Here is a 19,898-nt window from a genome sequence, read left to right on the forward strand (position 1 = left end):
TCATACTCCTGAGATTTGATATCAAAATGATTAGTTATACAAAGAAGATATTTATAACTTATAAACATTTTCTTTGTTTATTGTAACCATTTTATAGTTAACACTCACCAGCTTTGTGGGGCTCCCTGGGACTGCAGGGAGATGAGAGATGAGGCATCAACAGCTCAGCCTTGCTTCTGTCTAGTCACAATGCTTGCAGAGCTGGGGGTGGGGCCACACCATGGGCATTAAGCTGCGCAGAAAGAGAGCTAATAGAGGCATGCCTCTGAGTATTGGGGGTGGGGGTGCCTTGAGCACTGATGGACATCTTGGTCGTGTCATGTGACCAGAAAGTGCACTGAAGTGTTTAGAGAGCGGAGCTCAGTCAGCAGCAGCAAGAGAAGACACAGTGATGCAAGCTTAGTGTAGTGAGGGGAGAGTTACAGTGAGTAGGGGGTAAGACGGGCTCCCAGCACTCAAACTCTTCTCCATGTGTGCCTCCCCAGCCATTGACCTCACCGCACGTCACTGAGCCATAGGAGTTTTTAGGGATTTTCACATGCGCGCAGTAGTGGAAAATCGCTAAACTTGATGACCATGGGGATACATGTGGCTGTGAATCAAGCCCTCAGTTGCTTGTTATTGCAGATGGATGGCTTCCCCTTTGTTCTATGGCAAGCATTCAATCCTACTCATTGCTGCATTTATCTTTTGTACATTTTCCATGATTTGTCATCCTCTTAAAAATGCCGACCAACTGGCCAGAAATGCGCTTGTGCCTGCATCTTTCAGCCTGTTACATAAGACCTACTGTATAAGGTTGCTATGGTAAATTTACTTACATGAATTGAAAACCAATTTGATACCTTTCTAAAAAGAAGCTGCACATTTAGTTGTAGTTATTCAAGGTGGTTGGGAGGAATCCTTCCCCTGCGAGACACAATTGCAAAATGTCCCAGGTGGTTTTGTCCTCCTCTGGATGAACATGTATAGAACTAATGAAAGGTTGAACTTCATGGCTCTGTCTTTTTCCAACTTTAATAACTCTGTAACTATATAATTGTAAATGACTATTTTTACAGTATGCATCGCTATGTCACACTGTTCACACTCACAGATGTTATGTTTCCCTTCTTTGCTTTTCCAGACATACAGGAGTGTCGTGATGGTCCTAACAACTGTGGCACTACTACAATATGTATAAACTTGAAAGGCAGCTATTTGTGTGAGTGTTATAATGGTACCCGCAGAGGAAATGAGACACAATTCTGTCCTACTAATAACAGAACTGAGAATTCCTGCACAGGTGAGTGAGCAAATAGAAGAAGACCCAGTTACATTACACAAATCCTAATATTACATTGTATGTTGAATTGATATATTATATATATAAAATTACACCCTACATGATATATGATTATTTGATATTATGTGAATTTACCACTCTGTATGTGCAGTGAAGTCAGTGAACATGAACAGAAGAACTGATAAAAAGACATTTCCTTGTTAGTCTATCCTGCAGAACGGTGTCATTTATAACAGGGAAAAAAGTGGCGGCACATGACGTATTTTGCACCTATATGTTTACCGCGCCCCAATCTGTGACTAGAAGTGCCTCTGTACCAACACCCCACCCCAATCTGTGACTAGAAGTGCCTCTGTACAAGCACTGTGCCCCAATCTGTGACTAGAAGTGCCTCTGTACCAACACCCCACCCCAGTCTGTGACTAGAAGTACCTCTATACAAACACTGTGCCCCAATCTGTGACTAGAAGTGCCTCTGTACAAACACTGTGCCCCAATCTATGACTAGAAGTGCCTCTGTACAAGCACTGTGCCCCAATCTATGACTAGAAGTACTGTACCTCTATACAAACACTGTGCCCCAATCTGTGACTAGAAGTGCCTCTGTACAAACACTGTGCCCCAATCTATGACTAGAAGTGTGCCTCTGTACAAACACTATGCCCCAATCTGTGACTAGAAGTGCCTCTGTACAAACACTGTGCCCCAATCTGTGACTAGAGGTGCCTCTGTACAAGCACTGTGCCCCAATCTGTGACTAGAAGTGCCTCTGTACAAACACTGTGCCCCAGTCTGTGACTAGAGGTTCCTCTGTACAAACACTGTGCCCCAATCTGTGACTAGAAGTGCCTCTGTACAAACACTGTGCCCCAATCTGTGACTAGAAGTGCCGCTGTACAAACACTGTGCCCCAATCTGTGACTAGAAGTGCCTCTGTACAAACACTGTGCCCCAATCAGTGACTAGAAGTGCCTCTGTACAAACACTGTGCCCCAATCTGTGACTAGAAGTGCCTCTGTACAAACACTGTGCCCCAATCTGTGACTAGAAGTGCCTCTGTACAAACACTGTGCCTCTATCTGTGACTAGAAGTGCCTCTGTACATACACTGTGCCTCAATCTGTGACTAGAAGTGCCTTTGTACATACACTGTGCCTCAATCTGTGCCTAGAAGTGCCTCTGTACATACACTGTGCCTCAATCTGTGACTAGAGGTGCTCCTGTACAAGCACTGTGCCCCAATCTGTGACTAGAATTGCCTCTGTACAAACACTGTGCCCCAATCTGTGACTAGAAGTGCCGCTGTACAAATACTGTGCCTCAGTGTTGTGGGGCTGCAGTTTGTTATAGGATTTTGTCAGCATGCAGCATTTTACATTGTTGCCAGCAATCCTATTTGCACTAATCCCGTAATGTTCTTCAACTTTAATATTTTGCTCCTAGAATACTGCTTGACAAAGCTTCATTTATGTCTTTTGATGTCATTAACACCTCAGAGATTTTACAATTATCCAGTTACTTTTTGGTTTCTACCAATCTGAAGGAGCAACATTATGGACCCACAAAATAGAATCCAACTTGACACTATAATCCTAGAATATTACCCTACAGACAGGCTCAAACATGCAAACAGAGGCTTATTATATAACAAAAGATGGAAAATCTGTGTTTTCTCTGCTTGGTCAACACCTCTGCGTACTTTACTGACACCTAAACAGAGTAGCACGTAAAATCATATAAAAATAAGACTGATATAAATACTTGTCAGGAACAACAAAGGTAATGACATGATAGATAGATATATATATAATATGATATTGCACAGTAGGAGCCACAGCAAGCGCATTGGGAGCCAACCCCAACGGGACAGACCTTAGAGGATGGATGAGGATTACCCACTGGATGTTGGAAATTGGCAGGAGGGGGGCAGAGATGAGGAGAGGGGGCAGGGATTAGATAGATACAGGTGGGAGGAGGCAGAGATGAGATATTAGGGGAGAGGGGGGCAGGGATTAGATACAGATGGGAGGGGGGGTAGAGATGAGAGAGAGAGAATGGGGTAAGCATTAGACAGATATGGATGGGAGGGGGACAGAGATGAGGGGAGAGGGGGGCAGGGATTAGATAGATACAGATGGGAGGGGGAGAGAGATGAAACAGAGCTAGGGACCTGGTGAATGAAAATAGAAGTGCATGTACATTTATTATTTTTGCATGCAGGGTAAACACTGTCTGATTTTGCATGCAGCCCACAAATGCTGGCCAGTTTTATTTTTACACTGAAATTTAGTTTTGAGCTTGGACACGAATATCTAAATTCTCTTCACATGTTAATATTGCTGTGCTCCCAACTCTGCATCAGCCCCATATAATGCAGCACATTCCACATGAAACACAATATGGAAACTGAAGGAATATTTATGAAAGTGCAAATGAGAAGTGCAGTACAGAATTGCAAGTATCTGACTAGCTCCCACATTGCATTTTTGAGATGTGATCCCATGTAAGTGCTTCGTTCACCCATTTGTGTTCAGGAAATCCATTCCAGATTATTCAGGAAGTATCAAGACTAAAGCTGGCGACACATCTAAAGATTATCTGTCCAACCAGCCAACTAGTTGATTGGTTGGAATGAAAATCTGGTAAGGTATGAAAGCAAATGACAATCAGCAATTTGCTCCCAAACGCTGGAAAATGGACAAAAACTGTTGTTGGAACAAATTGTTTAGATCAAACGTTTAACAAACTTGTCTGACAACCATTTTCATCTGTTTTCTGGCATTTAGGAGCAAATTGCTGATCATCATTTACTCCCATACGTTACCAGATTTTCATTCCAACCAATCAACTAGTTGGCTGGACAGATCTTTGTGTGGCCAGCTTTACTGTAGAGCACAGGTTCTCAAACTCTGGGCCTGATTCAGAGCCGGACGCTCTGACAGAGCCGGACGCTCTGACGGCCCTCTGAATCAGGGCCGTCCCTCCTTCTTTTTTGAGTGGCCTCCTGGCCGCTCACATAGCTGTGGGTGACTACCCACAGCTATAGCAAGCGGCCAAAATGATGGTCGCGATGGTCAAGACCATCGCGACCATCGGGCTTGCGACGAGACCCTGCGGTAGGGTCTCGTTGCCGCAAGCCCAGGAGTGCTTTTGGCTCTATCAGAGCCAAAAGCACTCCCATTGACATCACTAGTGATGTCAGTGGGGCCGGACCCAGATGGTAGGCGTTCCCATGGGAACGCCTCCGTCTGGGCAGCCATGCCCCCGGCACGCCCACCAAAGGGGGCGTGCTGTCAATCACCATCGACAGCACGCCCCCTTTGGTGCGAGACCCATAACGACGGCTTGGCCGTCGTTATTCGGGTCTTGCGCATGCGCACGACGAAGCCGCCTCCGTCGTGCGCATGCACACTTGGGCACCATAGACCCGCTTGCGAGCGCTCAGCGCTCGTGAACGGGTCTGAATCAGGCCCTCTGTCCTCAGGACCCCAAACAGTGCATGTTTTCCCGGTCTCCTCATAGACTCACAAATTGAATAATTAGTTCCACCTGTGAATCTTTTAAAATGTGTCAGTGAGCAATGAGTACACCTGTGCACCTGCTGGGTGACTTGGAAAATGTGACCTGTGTGGGGTCCTGAGAACTGAGTTTGAGAACCACTGCTGTAGAAGATGTCCTACCAAGGCTCGGTAGAGATTCAGCTAGGACCAACCAGACAGCAACCAGCCAAAAAACAACAACCTTTGCTAAAGTAGAGCTCATTGTTAATAAATATTAGCAATAAAGCTGGGCAAGCTGGCTATCTGGCAAGAAATCACAACAAAAGTCACTGCAGTCGCATCAAACAGCCGTTCCATGGAGAATAAGCACAGGTTTAAAGCTAAACTCTCAAAAATCACCAGCATGCCAGGGGGACTTATGGTAATCCAAGACTTGGGCTGACTTTGATTCCCCCAGGACATCACTTAAACCATTGACCCCAACAAACTAAGATTGTGGATGACATTAATATAGATATACCATCCACAGCACAGCACCCAAGCACAGATGCAGTAAATGTTCATTCTTTAACTATTTAGGCTCTCTCTAGTTAGGCCTCCTCTCCTCATTCACCTTATGTGTGTCTATTGTCTTAAGGCTCATGAGCGTTATGTACTATGCTTTATTTTTTTATTTTCCCTTAGTGCCCTAAAATATTTCACATTTGAACATACATTGTCCATTTTCCCACAAGCTGAAAACCTGCTATTATAAACTTACCCTTATTTCATATCATGTACATAATACACAGTCGAGTCACATTATTATGACCACCAGCTAATAGCCGGAGTAACCACCGTGTGCAGCACGGACAGCAGCTAGATGGGCTGGGAGTGACTCAATAAGGTGCTGGTAGGTTGGCACAGGTATCTAGAGCTGCTGACTGCAGTGCATCCCACAGCTGCAGGAGGGTGTGTGGTGGAGTATCCATTGAGCGAATACAATGATCGAGTGGTCCCACAGATGCTCAATTGGGTTCATGTCTGGGGAATTAGGGGTCCAGTGAAGAACTTGGAAGTCTTGGTCGTGCTCATCCAACCACGGTCGGACATTTGTAGCCGTGTGACATGTCGCATTGTCTTGCTGGAAGATCCCTTCCGCCTCAGGGATAACAAGCAGCATGTATGGCTGTACGTGCTCTGCAAGGATGGATTCATAATCAAAACAATTGAGGGTGTCTTTCACGTGGATGAGTGGGCCCAAAGAATGCCATGAAAATATTGCCCAGACAATAATGCTGCCACCACCAGCTTCTGTTCTTCCAGCCATGGTTGCAGGGTGTTTGTTCTCCGATGTTTTTCGTCTGACACGGCAATGTCCATCTGTTCAATGAAGTGGAAAATGTGACTAATTGGAGAAGGCAACTCTTTGCCAATCAGCATAGGGCCAATTCCAATACAAGCGCGAAAATTGAAGCCTTTTCCACTGATGCATTTTTTGTTAGCATAGGTGCAGTGACCATCCGTTTGGTTCGGAGCCCCATACGCAGTAGGGTACGATGAACTGTCATTTTAGACACACGTCTGGTGGTCTCCAGGTTCGTTTTGATGGTGAGCTGCTCCACTGTAGTGTGTCGGTTGGCCCTCACGCACCTACTGTGGCTGCACCAAATGTACTAATTCCACTTTCTCCTACAAAATAATTCCATCCAAATGTGTCTGGCACAACGTAATGAGACCCAAGATAAGAGTACCAGGTCTTAGAAAATCAGAGAGGTTCCTCCAAGAGGCAATATTGTCCAGATTTCATACAAGGACGAAGTTCACAAAAGATCATGGAAAGACCTGTATTGAAATTGTCCAAAGAGTTTATGCTGTGTTCTGACTCTTCGCAACAGACTCGAGAGCAGAATAATCCTGGTTCCAGGAGGACCATCGGGTACCCTGCCCAGAGCTGGTTCCCGGCCGGGCAAGGCACTGGTCCACCACGGTTGAGCACCCACTTGGGCCAGGAAGTCGATCTTTTATCTCTCTGAGATCTTGGCGGATATCCTTAAGAACAGAGGTTTGCTCCCGCATGCTGGTCTGGATGGCTGCAGTTTGCCATCCACTGCCACCCTAAGGCCATTTATGACTTCGGGTGGCAGTGGTGGATGGGGGTAACACAGATGGAGGTTGTGTCTTGATTTTAAGAGATCAGTTAGGAGCTGATTGGCTGGAACCTTATCTCATTTCACTTTGTCTCCTAACACTGCTAGTAAATAGACCCCCAGGTCTCTAAACTGCAGGCATGTGCCGCGACTCCACCCCACTCACAGCCACTAGTTGCTGCAGAACCCTTTGTGCTGCTCCGCCTCCACTGCTGTCTGTGGCTGCCGAGTGCCTCTGCTGCTGGCTCCGCCCCACTTCTTCTGCTGCCGTGACCTTGATCACCTCAGCCCACACCTGCCACTCTGCCGATGATGCTCTCCTCCTGTTAACAGAATCACCCTCCAGGAACACCTCCTGGGATGCCACTGTCCCCTCCAGTGCTAGCAGGGCAGGTTGAGTACCACTGCCCCCTCGGCATCCACCGCTCCGGCTTAGCTCCCTTTCCGGCTCTGCCCCCTATGCCCGGCAGTGCATCGCCACTTAGCGGCTGCCCCAGGACACAGGAGGGCAGGCACTGAAGGGAGGGATCTGCAGACTGGCCAGCAGCTACTGCCGTCCGTCCTTATATGGATTCAGTATGATTGACCGCTGGCCGCATGGGACTGTCATATAGCAGAGGTTTGACCAGAGAGAGGGTGACTGGGAGAGACATAAGGTGCCTGCACACGGAATGATCATCAGTGATAAAAATATCGCTGAATGATCTCCCTTTAAAATTCACCGTGTGCTGGATGAACAATATCGTTCATCCACACACCAAAAAAACACCAAAGACCCACGACCAACGATTGCGGACCCCTATGGAGAGAACGATATCGTCCAGGTTGGCCTGCATGCATGGACGATATCATTATATCCATGCGGGAACGCGCATCGACGGTCATGGGTAAGTTGGTTGGTACATAAAAATTAATGATATGAATGATATAACAATATGAATGATATTGTTATCATTCATTTTTATCATACCGTGTGTATGCACCTATAGGGTGATAGGGAGAAGCATTGGATGACAGGGAAAGGGTGACAGGGAGAGGGTAACAGGGAGAGGCAGAGGGTGACAGAGGGTATTTGGGAGAAACAGAGGGTGATGGGGAGAAGCAGTGGGTGATATAGTATGGGTAAAAGGGTGTGGGTGACGGGGACAGGCAGCGGGTGAAGGGTAGGGGCAGAGTAAGTGAAGCCTCTGTAGGAGGGTGTGAAGGTTAAATAAGGAGAGAGAAAGAGAGAGAGAGAGCGAGGGAAAAAAAATAGATATTGATTGATTCACCTAGTTCTTCTGCAGAGACGCTATCTTCAGTAGGGAACTTCTCCTGGCCGCTGCAGTAGGGCAAAGCCAGAGCCCGCATGCCTGGCTGCATCTAGGAAGTGGAACACTGTTTTTTGCGCTGGGGCCGGTCACTAGAGTGTTTGACGTCAGGCCCCCGGCAACAGCAGTGTGAGAGAGTAGGTAAGAGGAGGGGATGGAGCAGGCACGAGAGGAGGAGGGCGGTCAGACCGCCGCCTCATTCTGTGTTACGGCCCACGGCAGTGTACTATAATGAGTCAGTCTGAATAATTTTTAGTACTCTGTCAGTGCCGCTGAACCGCCGGACGTTCCACCACTGATGCAGTGTGCGCTGTAGGCATGTTCGGGTCCCGTCTGCCTGTGATGGACCATGCAGTGACGGGGCCCGAACATGCCTGCAGTGCACCCTGCATCACTGCAGCAGCAGAGCCGGCAGCAGTTCCATTAGGTTTGTCTGTGGGCCCCTAGAATCTTGGAGCCTGTACAGCTGTGCCTCTAGTTCTCCCCTGGCACCACATACCACAAATTCCATCAAATATTTACATAAATATATTATAATGAATTACACGTATGTTTTCAGTAATATCCATACATGAATTACCACACAAATTATAGTTTTATTTATATAATCTATTTTTATAACTCTTAACCAGGGTTACACAAGTGATGATGGATAGAACCCCAAAACTCATTGAGAACTGCAATAGGTCTAGTAAAGGACAAATACTATTTCCATTGTAAAAAAAACAAAAAAGGTTCAATTATCTAAGTTGTTACCACTTGGATGACCTAAGTGTTGGTTACTTTTTGTATTACTACATTCTTGGTGGCATAGGTGTGAGTGGTGGGTGATTAGGATAGGCTACATAGCAGTCTGTGCACAGAGGGCCTGATTCAGAGCTGGACGCAATCAGCCATTCGCTCGTAGGAGGTACGTCCGTCCAAAAGCCAAAACAAACGCTCGCACGTGTATTCGCTCGTAGCGAGTCTTCCACCCCATCTTTCCCCAACCCCTCCTCTAGCTAACGAGCGTCCGAAATAGCGAGCGCACTACTCGTTTTTGGATGAATTGTTCGCTCGCACAATTACGACCGGAAGTAGGCCTGTCATTTCTCGATTGCCTTGTTTTTCCTTCGTCAAACATCCGTGAATCGATTGGTGCCAATCATTACCTTAATTTACTTAATTGTTTGTCGAAAGTTTTCAATCTTGTTTTTTTTTTTTGAATGTCAATAAATTTTATTGTTTGTTTTGTGTTCATTTTGGTCCGTAGAATCCGTCGCTTTTAACGGCAAACGTGTTTTTTTTCCATACAAAGGCAGTTTGTTTGCTTTTTTAATAGCTTTTATTTTGCTTTATAATTTTGTAATTGTTTTATTTCCAGCTTGTTGCTAACGCATCCAAATGCAGCAAGCCAATCATAAGTCACAATATATTTTTAGGGGTTGTTCACATGACTCACACATTAACCAATAGAATTCTTCATGTTATTTATGAAAGTACATTAGCCAATCCAAATTTAGGGGTCCCTGTAATAAAACTGATTTGTGTAAAAAAAAAAAAAAAAAACCATTGCCATCATGAGAGCCAGTGCTTTTACACGGGTTGAGCTGCTGGTGCTCACTGAAGTGATAGATCGGCGAATTACTGATATGCCGCCCCCTGTCACCAACCAATGCAAGCACTGGGCGTACGCGGAGGTGCGGCGCAGGCTGCGGGCCATGGGATATCGTCGGACCATCGGCCAATTAGAACGCCGGTGGTCGGATTTACGACGCCGGTCCCAACACCTGCTTGCGCATCTTCGGATGAGGATCCGTCAGCGTAAGTGGATATGTGAATGTTTATATATCTATGACAATCTGTTGTGACTTTTTGTCTTTGCTAATGTAAATTTGCATTAATGCGTGTGCATGTGTGCAGTATGCATTTTTTTTCGGGCTAAATGAGACCTTGTTATTGTTTATTTTTTTTAGATTAATATTTTCTTTGTGGTTAATGTTTTCCATTAAAAATGTTTTTGGGTATACATATTTGCTAATATTACAAACTATACATCATTTAGGTCAGGAGCGGATCCGGAGACGGAGGCGTGCCCGACCCCTCTCCCCAACTCCCACCATCTCCTCCCCTGCCCACTCCTCCCAAATTTCGCCACCCTCCCCTGACCTGGTCATCCCTATTTCCCCTTCCTCTCCTGCTCCTCAAAGCCAAATCACCCCTCCCTCCCCTATCCTACCCATCCACATTCCCACATCCTCCAATGATGCACCCACTCCTGAATCCAACCCCTCCCCTTTATCCCCCCCGGACATTTCACCCCATCTTCACCCATCCACTGGCCCACTTCGGAGGAAGAGGATCTGGGCCAACCTGGTCCTGAACCTGCAGGTATTTTTTTGTGTTTGTTTGCAATTATTGTTTAAAAATGTGCCCTATATGCATATACTGTTGTATCCCTGCTTACAATCTAAGGGCAGTCCATTTTTTGCATTTTTTTGTTGTTTATTTTTGGTGGTATTTTATAAAAAATTTGGCTTCAAAGTATTTTTTTTTTATTTAAAAACCCATATTTTTTTCTTAGACATTTTTTTTTTTTTTTTTAGAATTACATTTCTTAAAAATTTATTCATGTTTCTAAACAAAAGAAACTTTACAATAACCACATATGCCAGAGCAAAATACAAGTTTCATTGTTTTTGATTACATTTCTACTATAAAATTCTAATACAAATTGTGTAAGGATTAATTAAGATCCCAAAGTGATTGTTCAAACCACTATTCTCATGTTCATTTTTTTTTTATTGCCAATTGTTAATTTAGGCAAATTTATGTTACCACTATAGTTTTGCCACAAAATTAGCATGTATGTAAACTTTATCTGTAAATAATCCTGTTTTTTTCTTGTATGTATTTTTTAAAAATTTAACATTTATTTGAGAATCATATTTGTCTTTCTACAGACCCAAGGATGCGGGATCAAGCCATTTTTGGCCAGATAATGGCAATGAGGGGACATTTGGTCCAGCTGCTGGTTACAATGGACCATTTGATTTTGTATTTGAGACATTCATTTTTTTATTTTTTTTGTTGATAATAAAAGCTGTTTGTTTAAACCAATCTCATTTTTTGACTCCAAAATTAGCTCACAAGGTCATTTGTTTTTAACAATTTTGGTGTAAAAATTTTGGTTTATGGATTTTGCATATGAAAATGCAAACAATGTGGCATACGAAATTTTTGAAGTAAGTATTATTTAAAAGTAAAACTTAAAATAAAAAAACCATTGCCCAGACTTTAAAGACATATATTTGTACATTCCAAGAATTGGTCCAATTGACATTAACTCCATAATGTTTAAAAAAAATCCCTTCTGTAATTATTTAAGTTATTCAAATATATCCATGCAACTCCCATAATAATGTAAAAATTAATAAAAAAGGTAGGCCCAAATATGCAAACATGTTGTAAATTGTTATGTTGTTTTTAAAATTGTTTAGCCAAAAAAAGGTACTTGTAAATTAAGTTAAAAGGTACTGTGCATTTGCTGGTTTTTCAGTTAAAAAAAAAACAATTAATTTTAAAAGTAGTTTATTATACTATTTTTCACAATAAAAAGCAAATACACACAAAGAATGCCAAAAAAAATCAAGAACTGCTTGAAGATGGTGCATGCCAACATGTCCCAAAATCAGGTAAGAAACACATTAGTCCATGTGTAAAGGTCATTATGGAGTCATTAATGTCACAGGTGAGCATTTTCAGGAAGTAAGAAGGTTGTTGTTTGGATTTTGCAAAATTAAAAAAAAAAGGTTAAAATTCGAAACAGGATAGTAAACACACATAATTTTTAGTCTTCACAATGTCCACAAATGTAAAAACAAGGAAATTCAAATACCTGAAAAAGCGGGAAACAACATCATCACGTATGGCCCCCCCTGACACTCTCCTCCGACCAACCTCGGGGGGGCCATCCTCAGGCAAGGCATCCTCTGGCTGCATTGGGACACCACTCCTTATGGCGATGTTGTGAAATATCCCACACAGGACCACAATTTTTGAAACCATAGCCGGCAAATACATGAGGTCGCCACCAGAGCGGTGGAGGCATCGAAATCGGCCTTTTAAAGGCCAATACAACGCTCCACCACCTGCCTGGTGGCAGTAAGTGCGGAATTATATTGACTTTGTGGCCCTGGTGTGGGAACCAAATAAGGAGTGAGCAGCCAGGGCGTGCAAGGGTAACCACTGTCTCCTGTAAAAATAACAAAGCAGTCAGTACCATTTCTAAGTCAACAGTGTTTGTTTTCAAAATTAGGGGTACCACTTACCCAGAAGCCATGCGTCACCAGCTTGTAGGTTGTTTAATTTGTGCCAAAGCCCTGATTGCCGGATGACAAATGAATCATGTGCACTTCCTGGAAATTTGGCATTCAGGGACAGGATCTGGAGGGAGGCATCACATACCACCATTACATTCATCGAACGGAAATGCTTGCGGTTCCTAAATATGGCCTCCAGCGCTGCTGGAGGCTGAAGTGGTATGTGAGTGCTGTCCACAACCCCTATGATGTGTGGGAAGCCTGCAATTTGGTAAAACTTCTGCTTCACCACATTAAGGGAATCCATATCCAATGGCAGATTAATAAAATGATGTAGGTGCTTAAACAGTGCATTGATGACCACCCTCAGGATCCTTGAAAAGGAGGATTGGGAAATGCCTGCAACAATCCCTACTGTGGTCTGGAAGGATCCTGAGGCGCAAAATGTAACACCGACATTAACTGCGTAAGTGGTGGTATTGCTGTTGGATTGTTAATTTGCCTTTCAAGATCACTCTCTATTATTGAAAGAGTGTCTAGGATGATTTGGGGTGGTAGGCGATACCGCTGTAAAACCACATCAGGCATTATAAAAAGGGTGACACGTGTTCTAAATATCTGGGGCCTTGCACGCCTACGATGCCTAAGCCTAGGAGGATGTTCAGGTTGGTCGGGGTCGTGGACCATTGCCACTATAATTCGCCCAACATCAATCTAAAATGTTAGACAATGTAGTTAATTTTCAAAAATTTCAAAATAAGAAAATATACTTATCTTTTTGACACAGTAAGAAGAATCTTACAGGGTTAGGGAGTGACATCTTGAAGAAAACCTACGAATTAGATTTAACATAAATAAAAACTCCAAAAAAAAAAAAAAAAAGACAGCCTAAGGCAAAAAGATAAAGAATGCATGCACTACACAGATGTTGTTAGTGTCTGATTTTATTCTATTAATCCAATGTACGCTAACGCCACAGACAGTAGCTGTGCAAAATATACGCTAGACATTTCGCATTTTTCATGGCAAAATATACGCTAGACATTTCGCATTTTTCATGGCAAAATATACGCTAGACATTTCGCATTTTTCATGGCAAAATACACGCTAGACATTTTTGCATTTTTCATGGCAAAATATACGCTACACATTTCGCATTTTTCATGGCAAAATATACGCTAGACATTTCGCATTTTTCATGGCAAAATATACGTTAGACATTTTGCATTTTTAATGGCAAAATATACGCTAGACATTTCGCATTTTTCATGGCAAAATATTTGGTCATTTGGTCACCTCCCAAAAAATGCACAATGAGATCCCTTAAAAAAAATTATAAATGTTAAAAATAAACATGGTCTAATGTATCTCAGTAAACACTTACTGTACAAAGACCAACCCGAAACTACAAATGCAGTCCACAAGACGAAAGGAGATAAAATGTAAAAATTAAAAAAAAATAAAAAATAATAATCTTAGAAAAACAAATCACAAAAATTTAAACAAAAAAATATCAAACAAGCAAACCAACAAACTTACCTCAAAGCCAAAAAAAAAGGCTTTTTACAAAAACGCAAAAATGCGACAAAAAAACAAACCACTCGACAACTCTCAGCAAATCCAAACACCTTCACAAACAGCAACTCCGCACCTAGAACATCCACCAACCACTTCTATCAACCCACCCCGAAACAAGGCCACAAAAAAACCTTAAATAGACCTAACTTTCCCACACAAATCAATGACGCTCAATAGATGCGCCCGTATAATGCACACGCATCTATAAAAACGTCACGAGAGCACACAATGGGTATGCTGAATTCAAGGATTGAAACATGTCCACAGAACAGCAGAAAAGCCAAAATCCTGGCCAACAAAGTAAGTAGCTCCAAAATGAAAGTTAGCAACCCAAAAAAATAACAAAAAAGGAGAAAATATATATATATTTTTTTTAAGGTATGGAGACTGACAATGAGGAGGCTGTGGGGCCTAGTACCCAGCCAAGGCCTAAAAGAAAAAGACAGCCGCAATTCACAAGAAAGGAGATGGAGGTTTTGGTGCAAAACTGTATTGACAACCTGGCAGAGGTGCCACGAAATATGGGTGCAAGCCAGAGATGGAAAGTGTGGGAGGACATAGCCAGTGCTGTCAATGGGGTTGGTGACTTTGTCCGTTCAACCAAAGAGGTCAAACGCCGGTCCGTAAATGCTCTCACCTAAGTCCCAAAATGTTGAGGAACATTTCAAATCTAAAATTACTTTTTTTACCAACAGATGGAGTGACTTCAAATATCGTCTCAAACAAAAGTTGGCCGATAGGGCTAGGCATGCAGGGGGGACAGGTGGTGGGCCAACCTCTGTGTCACTCGAGCTGACCAATTTGGAGGAGCTGGCACAGGGGTGTGTGCAGGAAGAGGAGGTGTTTGGCGTGTCAACATGGACACAGACATGCCAGACTTTGCGGCTCCACATGTTCCCGCAGGTCATTGAAATAAAAAATTTTATTTTTTTTTGTGTAAAAACTTAAAAATTTACTAATATTTGTATGATCTCTCTTTTTCACACAGGCACAGAAGAGGACGAGTGTGCTCCAGAACTGAGTTTTGGCCGCAGTAGATCTGCTGGCTCCGCAGGGGAGGAAGCAGTATTTCCAGCTGGGGACCCTGTGGCGGACAGTCCAGGGCCTTCCCCCTTGCAGGCAGTGGTCCTTCTCTCAGATCTCAATGAGAAAATGGATAAAAACACAGAGATTCTGATGAGGATGGATGCCAATCTGCTACGGGTGGCGGACGCCCTGGAGGATAACGCTGCGGCCAATGTCAGAATAGCTAATGCCCTGGAGCAGCTCGTCCGCCTGCGCATGTTGGAGCCGGCCTCCCTTCCTGCCAGAACATGTGGGCCCTCCACCTCTGGCACAACATCAGCCAACCCTCCAAATGTGCCTAGCCCTATGCCTAGGCCAGAGAAAACACCAGCTACCTCTGGCCAGGCAAGGCATTCGACCAGATGGACAAAGTCATGCTCCCTCCAACATCAAGCCAAGCGGGGGAGAAGGCATTGACAGCACTGGCAAATTTCCCCACATTCCATCTCTGTGTTTGCCCCATATTTTTGCACCTCAAAACCTCCCTTTCCTTTCTTGTGAATTGTTTTTTTTTTTCATTAATTTATATATTTGAAGTCCCCATAAACAATATTTGGACTGAAAAATTACTCTAATTTTTGTCAAAAATGATAACATTTATTTATTTACAAATAAAAAAAAAAAAATTGTCTAATTCATTCTCAAATGGCTAAAAGGGACTGTAACAAACATAATTAAATACTTAACAAAGGTCAGATACTTAAAAAAAGTTTAAGTTAAAAAAACAAAAGGTAACTGGTAAGTAAACAATAACACAAGCAAAGCAATTAGTAGCTGATTGTCTTTCTGGATTTAAAAAACAAAAGTAAAAAAAAAAAAAAAACATGTGTTGGGCTTTTAAAACAATTAAAAATAAGCTGTTGGGCTTTTTTAAAAATGAAAAAGAAGGTGTTGGGCTTTTTTAAAAATGAAATATAAGGTGTTGGGCTTTTTAAAAAATGAAATATAAGGTGTTGGGCTTTTTAAAAAATTTAAAAGAATGTGTTGGGCTTTTTTAAAAATTAAAAATAAGGTGTTGGGCTTTTTTAAAAATGAAAAATAAGGTGTTGGGCTTTTTAAAAAATTAAAAAGAAGGTGTTGTGCTTTTTAAAAAATTAAAAAGAAGGTGTTGGGCTTTTAAAAAAATTAAAAATAAGGTGTTGGGCTTTTTAAAAAATGAAAAATAAGGTATTGGGCTTTTTAAAAAATTAAAAATAAGGTGTTGGGCTTTTTAAAACCAAAAAAATATCTGACAACAACATGCGTACGGAATACAGGAAAAACATCTAACATTTTTACCTTTATTACAACATTTATTTTGTGATTGCTGTGATTTCGAAAAACAAACAAATAGGAACACAACATGCATTCCAAATTTAGCTAATATATCATGGCCATTGCAAATCACCTTCTCGCAAATTAACCAATTATTAGGTGATTGGTGTTGTGCCTTGCAAAGGAGAATAGCAAAACATTGATTCGCTAAGGGAGCTACGAAGAGACCATCGTCTTTGCGAGATCCAATACTGTACCACAAGCTGAACGAGCAGTCATAATGGAAACTGGATCACACAGTGACGTATCCAAAAGACCGTCCAAATTGGACGTGCGCACAAAATAATACATGTACGCCCAAAAAACGGCTGGACATGCCTGCGTTTTCTCATCTCCACCGCCGTTACCACCCATAAACGGAACATTCTGTCAATCAAATTACATAGGTCACTTCCTGTTCGCTGTGTAAACATGCGAACGAAAAATGACCGCAATGATCCGGCCGCACATGTGCAATGAGAACCGGACGCATGCGTGGTTTAAAATAATCGAATGCGTACGAGCGAACGGCTTATTGTGTCCAGCTCTGATTCAGGCCCAGAGCACACAGTGACATAGGTGTGAGTGGTGGGTGAATAGGATAGGCTATATAGCAGTCTGTGCACAGAGCACACAGTGACATAAGTGTGAGTGGTGGGTGATTAGGATACGCTACATAGCAGTCTGTGCACAGAGCACACAGTGACATAGGTGTGAGTGGTGGGTGAATAGGGTAGGCTACATAGCAGTCTGTGCACAGAGCACACAGTGACATAGGTGTGAGTGGTGGGTGATTAGGTTAGGCTACATAGCAGTCTGTGCAGAGGGCACACAGTGACATAGGTGTGAGTGGTGGATGAATAGGATACGCTACATAGCAGTCTGTGCACAGGGTACACAGTGACATAGGTGTGAGTGGTGGGTGAATAGTATAGGCTACATAGCAGTCTGTGCATAGGGCACACAGTGACATAGGTGTGAGTGGTGGGTGAATAGGATAGGCTACATAGCAGTCTGTGCACAGAGCACACAGTGACATAGGTGTGAGTGGTGGGTGAATAGGGTAGGCTACATAGCAGTCTGTGCACAGAGCACACAGTGACATAGGTGTGAGTGGTGGGTGAATAGGATAGGCTACATAGCAGTCTGTGCACAGGGCACACAGTGACACAGGTGTGAGTGGTGGGTGGATAGGATAGGCTACATGTCACTGTGTGCCCTGTGCACAGACTGCTATGTAGCCTATCCTATTCATCCACCATTCACACCAATGTCACTGTGTGCCCTGTGCACAGACTGCTATGTAGCCTATCCTATTCATCCACCACTCACACCAATGTCACTGTGTGCCCTGTGCACAGACTGCTATGTAGCCTATCCTATTTATCCACCACTCACACCTATGTCACTGTGTGCCCTGTGCACAGACTACTATGTAGCCTCTCCTATTCATCCACCACTGACACCAATGTCACTGTGTGCCCTGTGCACAGACTGCTATTGGTGCGAGTGGTGGATGAATAGGATAGGCTACATAGCAGTCTGTGCACAGGGCACACAGTGACATTGGTGTGAGTGGTGGATGAATAGGATAGGCTACATAGCAGTCTGTGCACAGGGCACACAGTGACATTGGTGTCAGTGGTGAATGAATAGGAGAGGCTACATAGCAGTCTGTGCACAGGGCACACAGTGACATTGGTGTGAGTGGTGGATGAATAGGAGAGGCTACATAGCAGTCTGTGCACAGGGCACACAGTGACATTGGTGTCAGTGGTGGATGAATAGGAGAGGCTACATAGTAGTCTGTGCACAGGGCACACAGTGACATTGGTGTGAGTGGTGGGTGCAGGCGCTGCTGCCACCAGTCTGTATAGCGCTGTTGGTCACATTGGCAAGTCCTGTAACAGGGCCCTTATGCACAGCAATAGAACTAGAACACCTCAAATAAAAAAGATTTTCACAGAAGCAATTTCATCAAGGTCAAAGCCGTGGGCAACAGCTAGTCATTTTCTAGATATATTATAAAATAAGTATAAAATCTATTCTGCAAAAAAACCACTTTAGCTTGTGACCTTAAGTGCGCTCCGGGGTTATCTGATTGTTGGACATCTTTGTCATATGCTGGAAAAGACACAGACAAGTAAAAGCATATTGTAATGTGAGCAGCTCAAACAGTACATAAGGATACAAGTATGTTTATTCACACCTGACAGGAGCATAATGGGCTATATCCAGAGCAGGGCCATAGCTAGGGTAGTGCGACCAGTGCCATGGCACAGGACACCGCAGGGTAGGGGGCGCTGTTTGGGCCTGCCAATTTTCTGTTTATTATCATTGTCACTTGAAGCTTCCTATTATTTCAACTCCAGCATCTCCTGGCCCTTCCCCATGAGGCCATTCATCTTTTTTGGGTGTGTTATGTCCCTTTGAAAAATGAGGGGGGCGCCAATGCTCTTTCTGGCACAGGGCACCAAAAAGTCTAGCTACGGCTCTGATCCAGAGGTGGGTGCAAAAAGAATTGCAAAATGCTTCACCTTCATGTACCTGGCTCAGATGTGGCTGGAATATGACTGGAGGCCTTGCTTCACTATGAGTACCAGAAAAACCTAAAAATCACAGTACACCATACTTGCACATTACATTTAATGGTCACATAGGGCAGATAAGTACTTACAGTAAGTGCCTTTGAGTATCTGAAATGCTGAGCTAACAGTATGTGCAGCCTTCCCTTCACCAAGATAGTATGCAGCATATTTTATTTGTGTAATACAGTGGTTCCCAAACTGGGTGCTGCGAGGCACTTGGAGGGGTGTCACAGCCTGGAGGGTCAAGGACCAAATACATCTTTTTATGGTCCATGTTACAGGCAAAACCAGTGCTGGTCACTGCCAATCATAACTTATGTGGACAAACAGAAGTGAAACCCTGTCCACCACCACATAACTGGCCCTAAGGATGACAGGTAATCACAATTTGCATAATTTAATAATGATTGGAGAATTTCTCAATAAGAATCTTTTGGCCTAGGGGTGTGTGAAAAACAAGCTGATACTCTGGGGCGCTGTGATTCAAGAAAGTTTGGGAACCACTGGAAAAAACACGAATATTCATTGCTTTATATTTTGAGTTTTTAAACACTGTTACAGCAGTTTAAATGTACAGGTATTTGCCTAGACGGTGTAACTGGGAAGTTTTCATCCAATGAGGATGCCTCTGTAATCAATGTGCAAATTACACAGGGTTTTAGCATCAGGCAGATGTGTCTACTCAGCAGCCCATACTTACCTACTTTGCTGGGCAGCTTTCCGGGAGCAGCAGGAGGGGACCTGCTGCTCTCCTCTTCGGGGGGCGGGGCCAGACAATAGACAGCATTAGGCCCCGCCCCTTTACAGAAAACCCCCGTGATTCGCGGGTCCGTGAGGAGGGGGCAGGGC

General features: G+C 43.5%; 1 protein-coding gene across 1 annotated transcript in view; it reads left to right on the forward strand.

The window, feature by feature from the left end:
* The window catches only part of LOC148515089 (adhesion G protein-coupled receptor E3-like), a 102,409-nt gene that overhangs the window by 22,606 nt on the left and 59,905 nt on the right, over nt 1-19,898 (forward strand). The window contains exon 4 of the mRNA XM_088480437.1: nt 1,127-1,285. Coding sequence (XP_088336563.1) covers nt 1,127-1,285 — 159 coding nt within the window. The remainder of the gene's footprint in view (nt 1-1,126; nt 1,286-19,898) is intronic.

This window comes from Taudactylus pleione, unplaced genomic scaffold (genome assembly GCF_031769625.1).
Source record: "Taudactylus pleione unplaced genomic scaffold, aTauple2 ptg000253l, whole genome shotgun sequence".
NCBI classification, from domain to species: domain Eukaryota; kingdom Metazoa; phylum Chordata; class Amphibia; order Anura; family Myobatrachidae; genus Taudactylus; species Taudactylus pleione.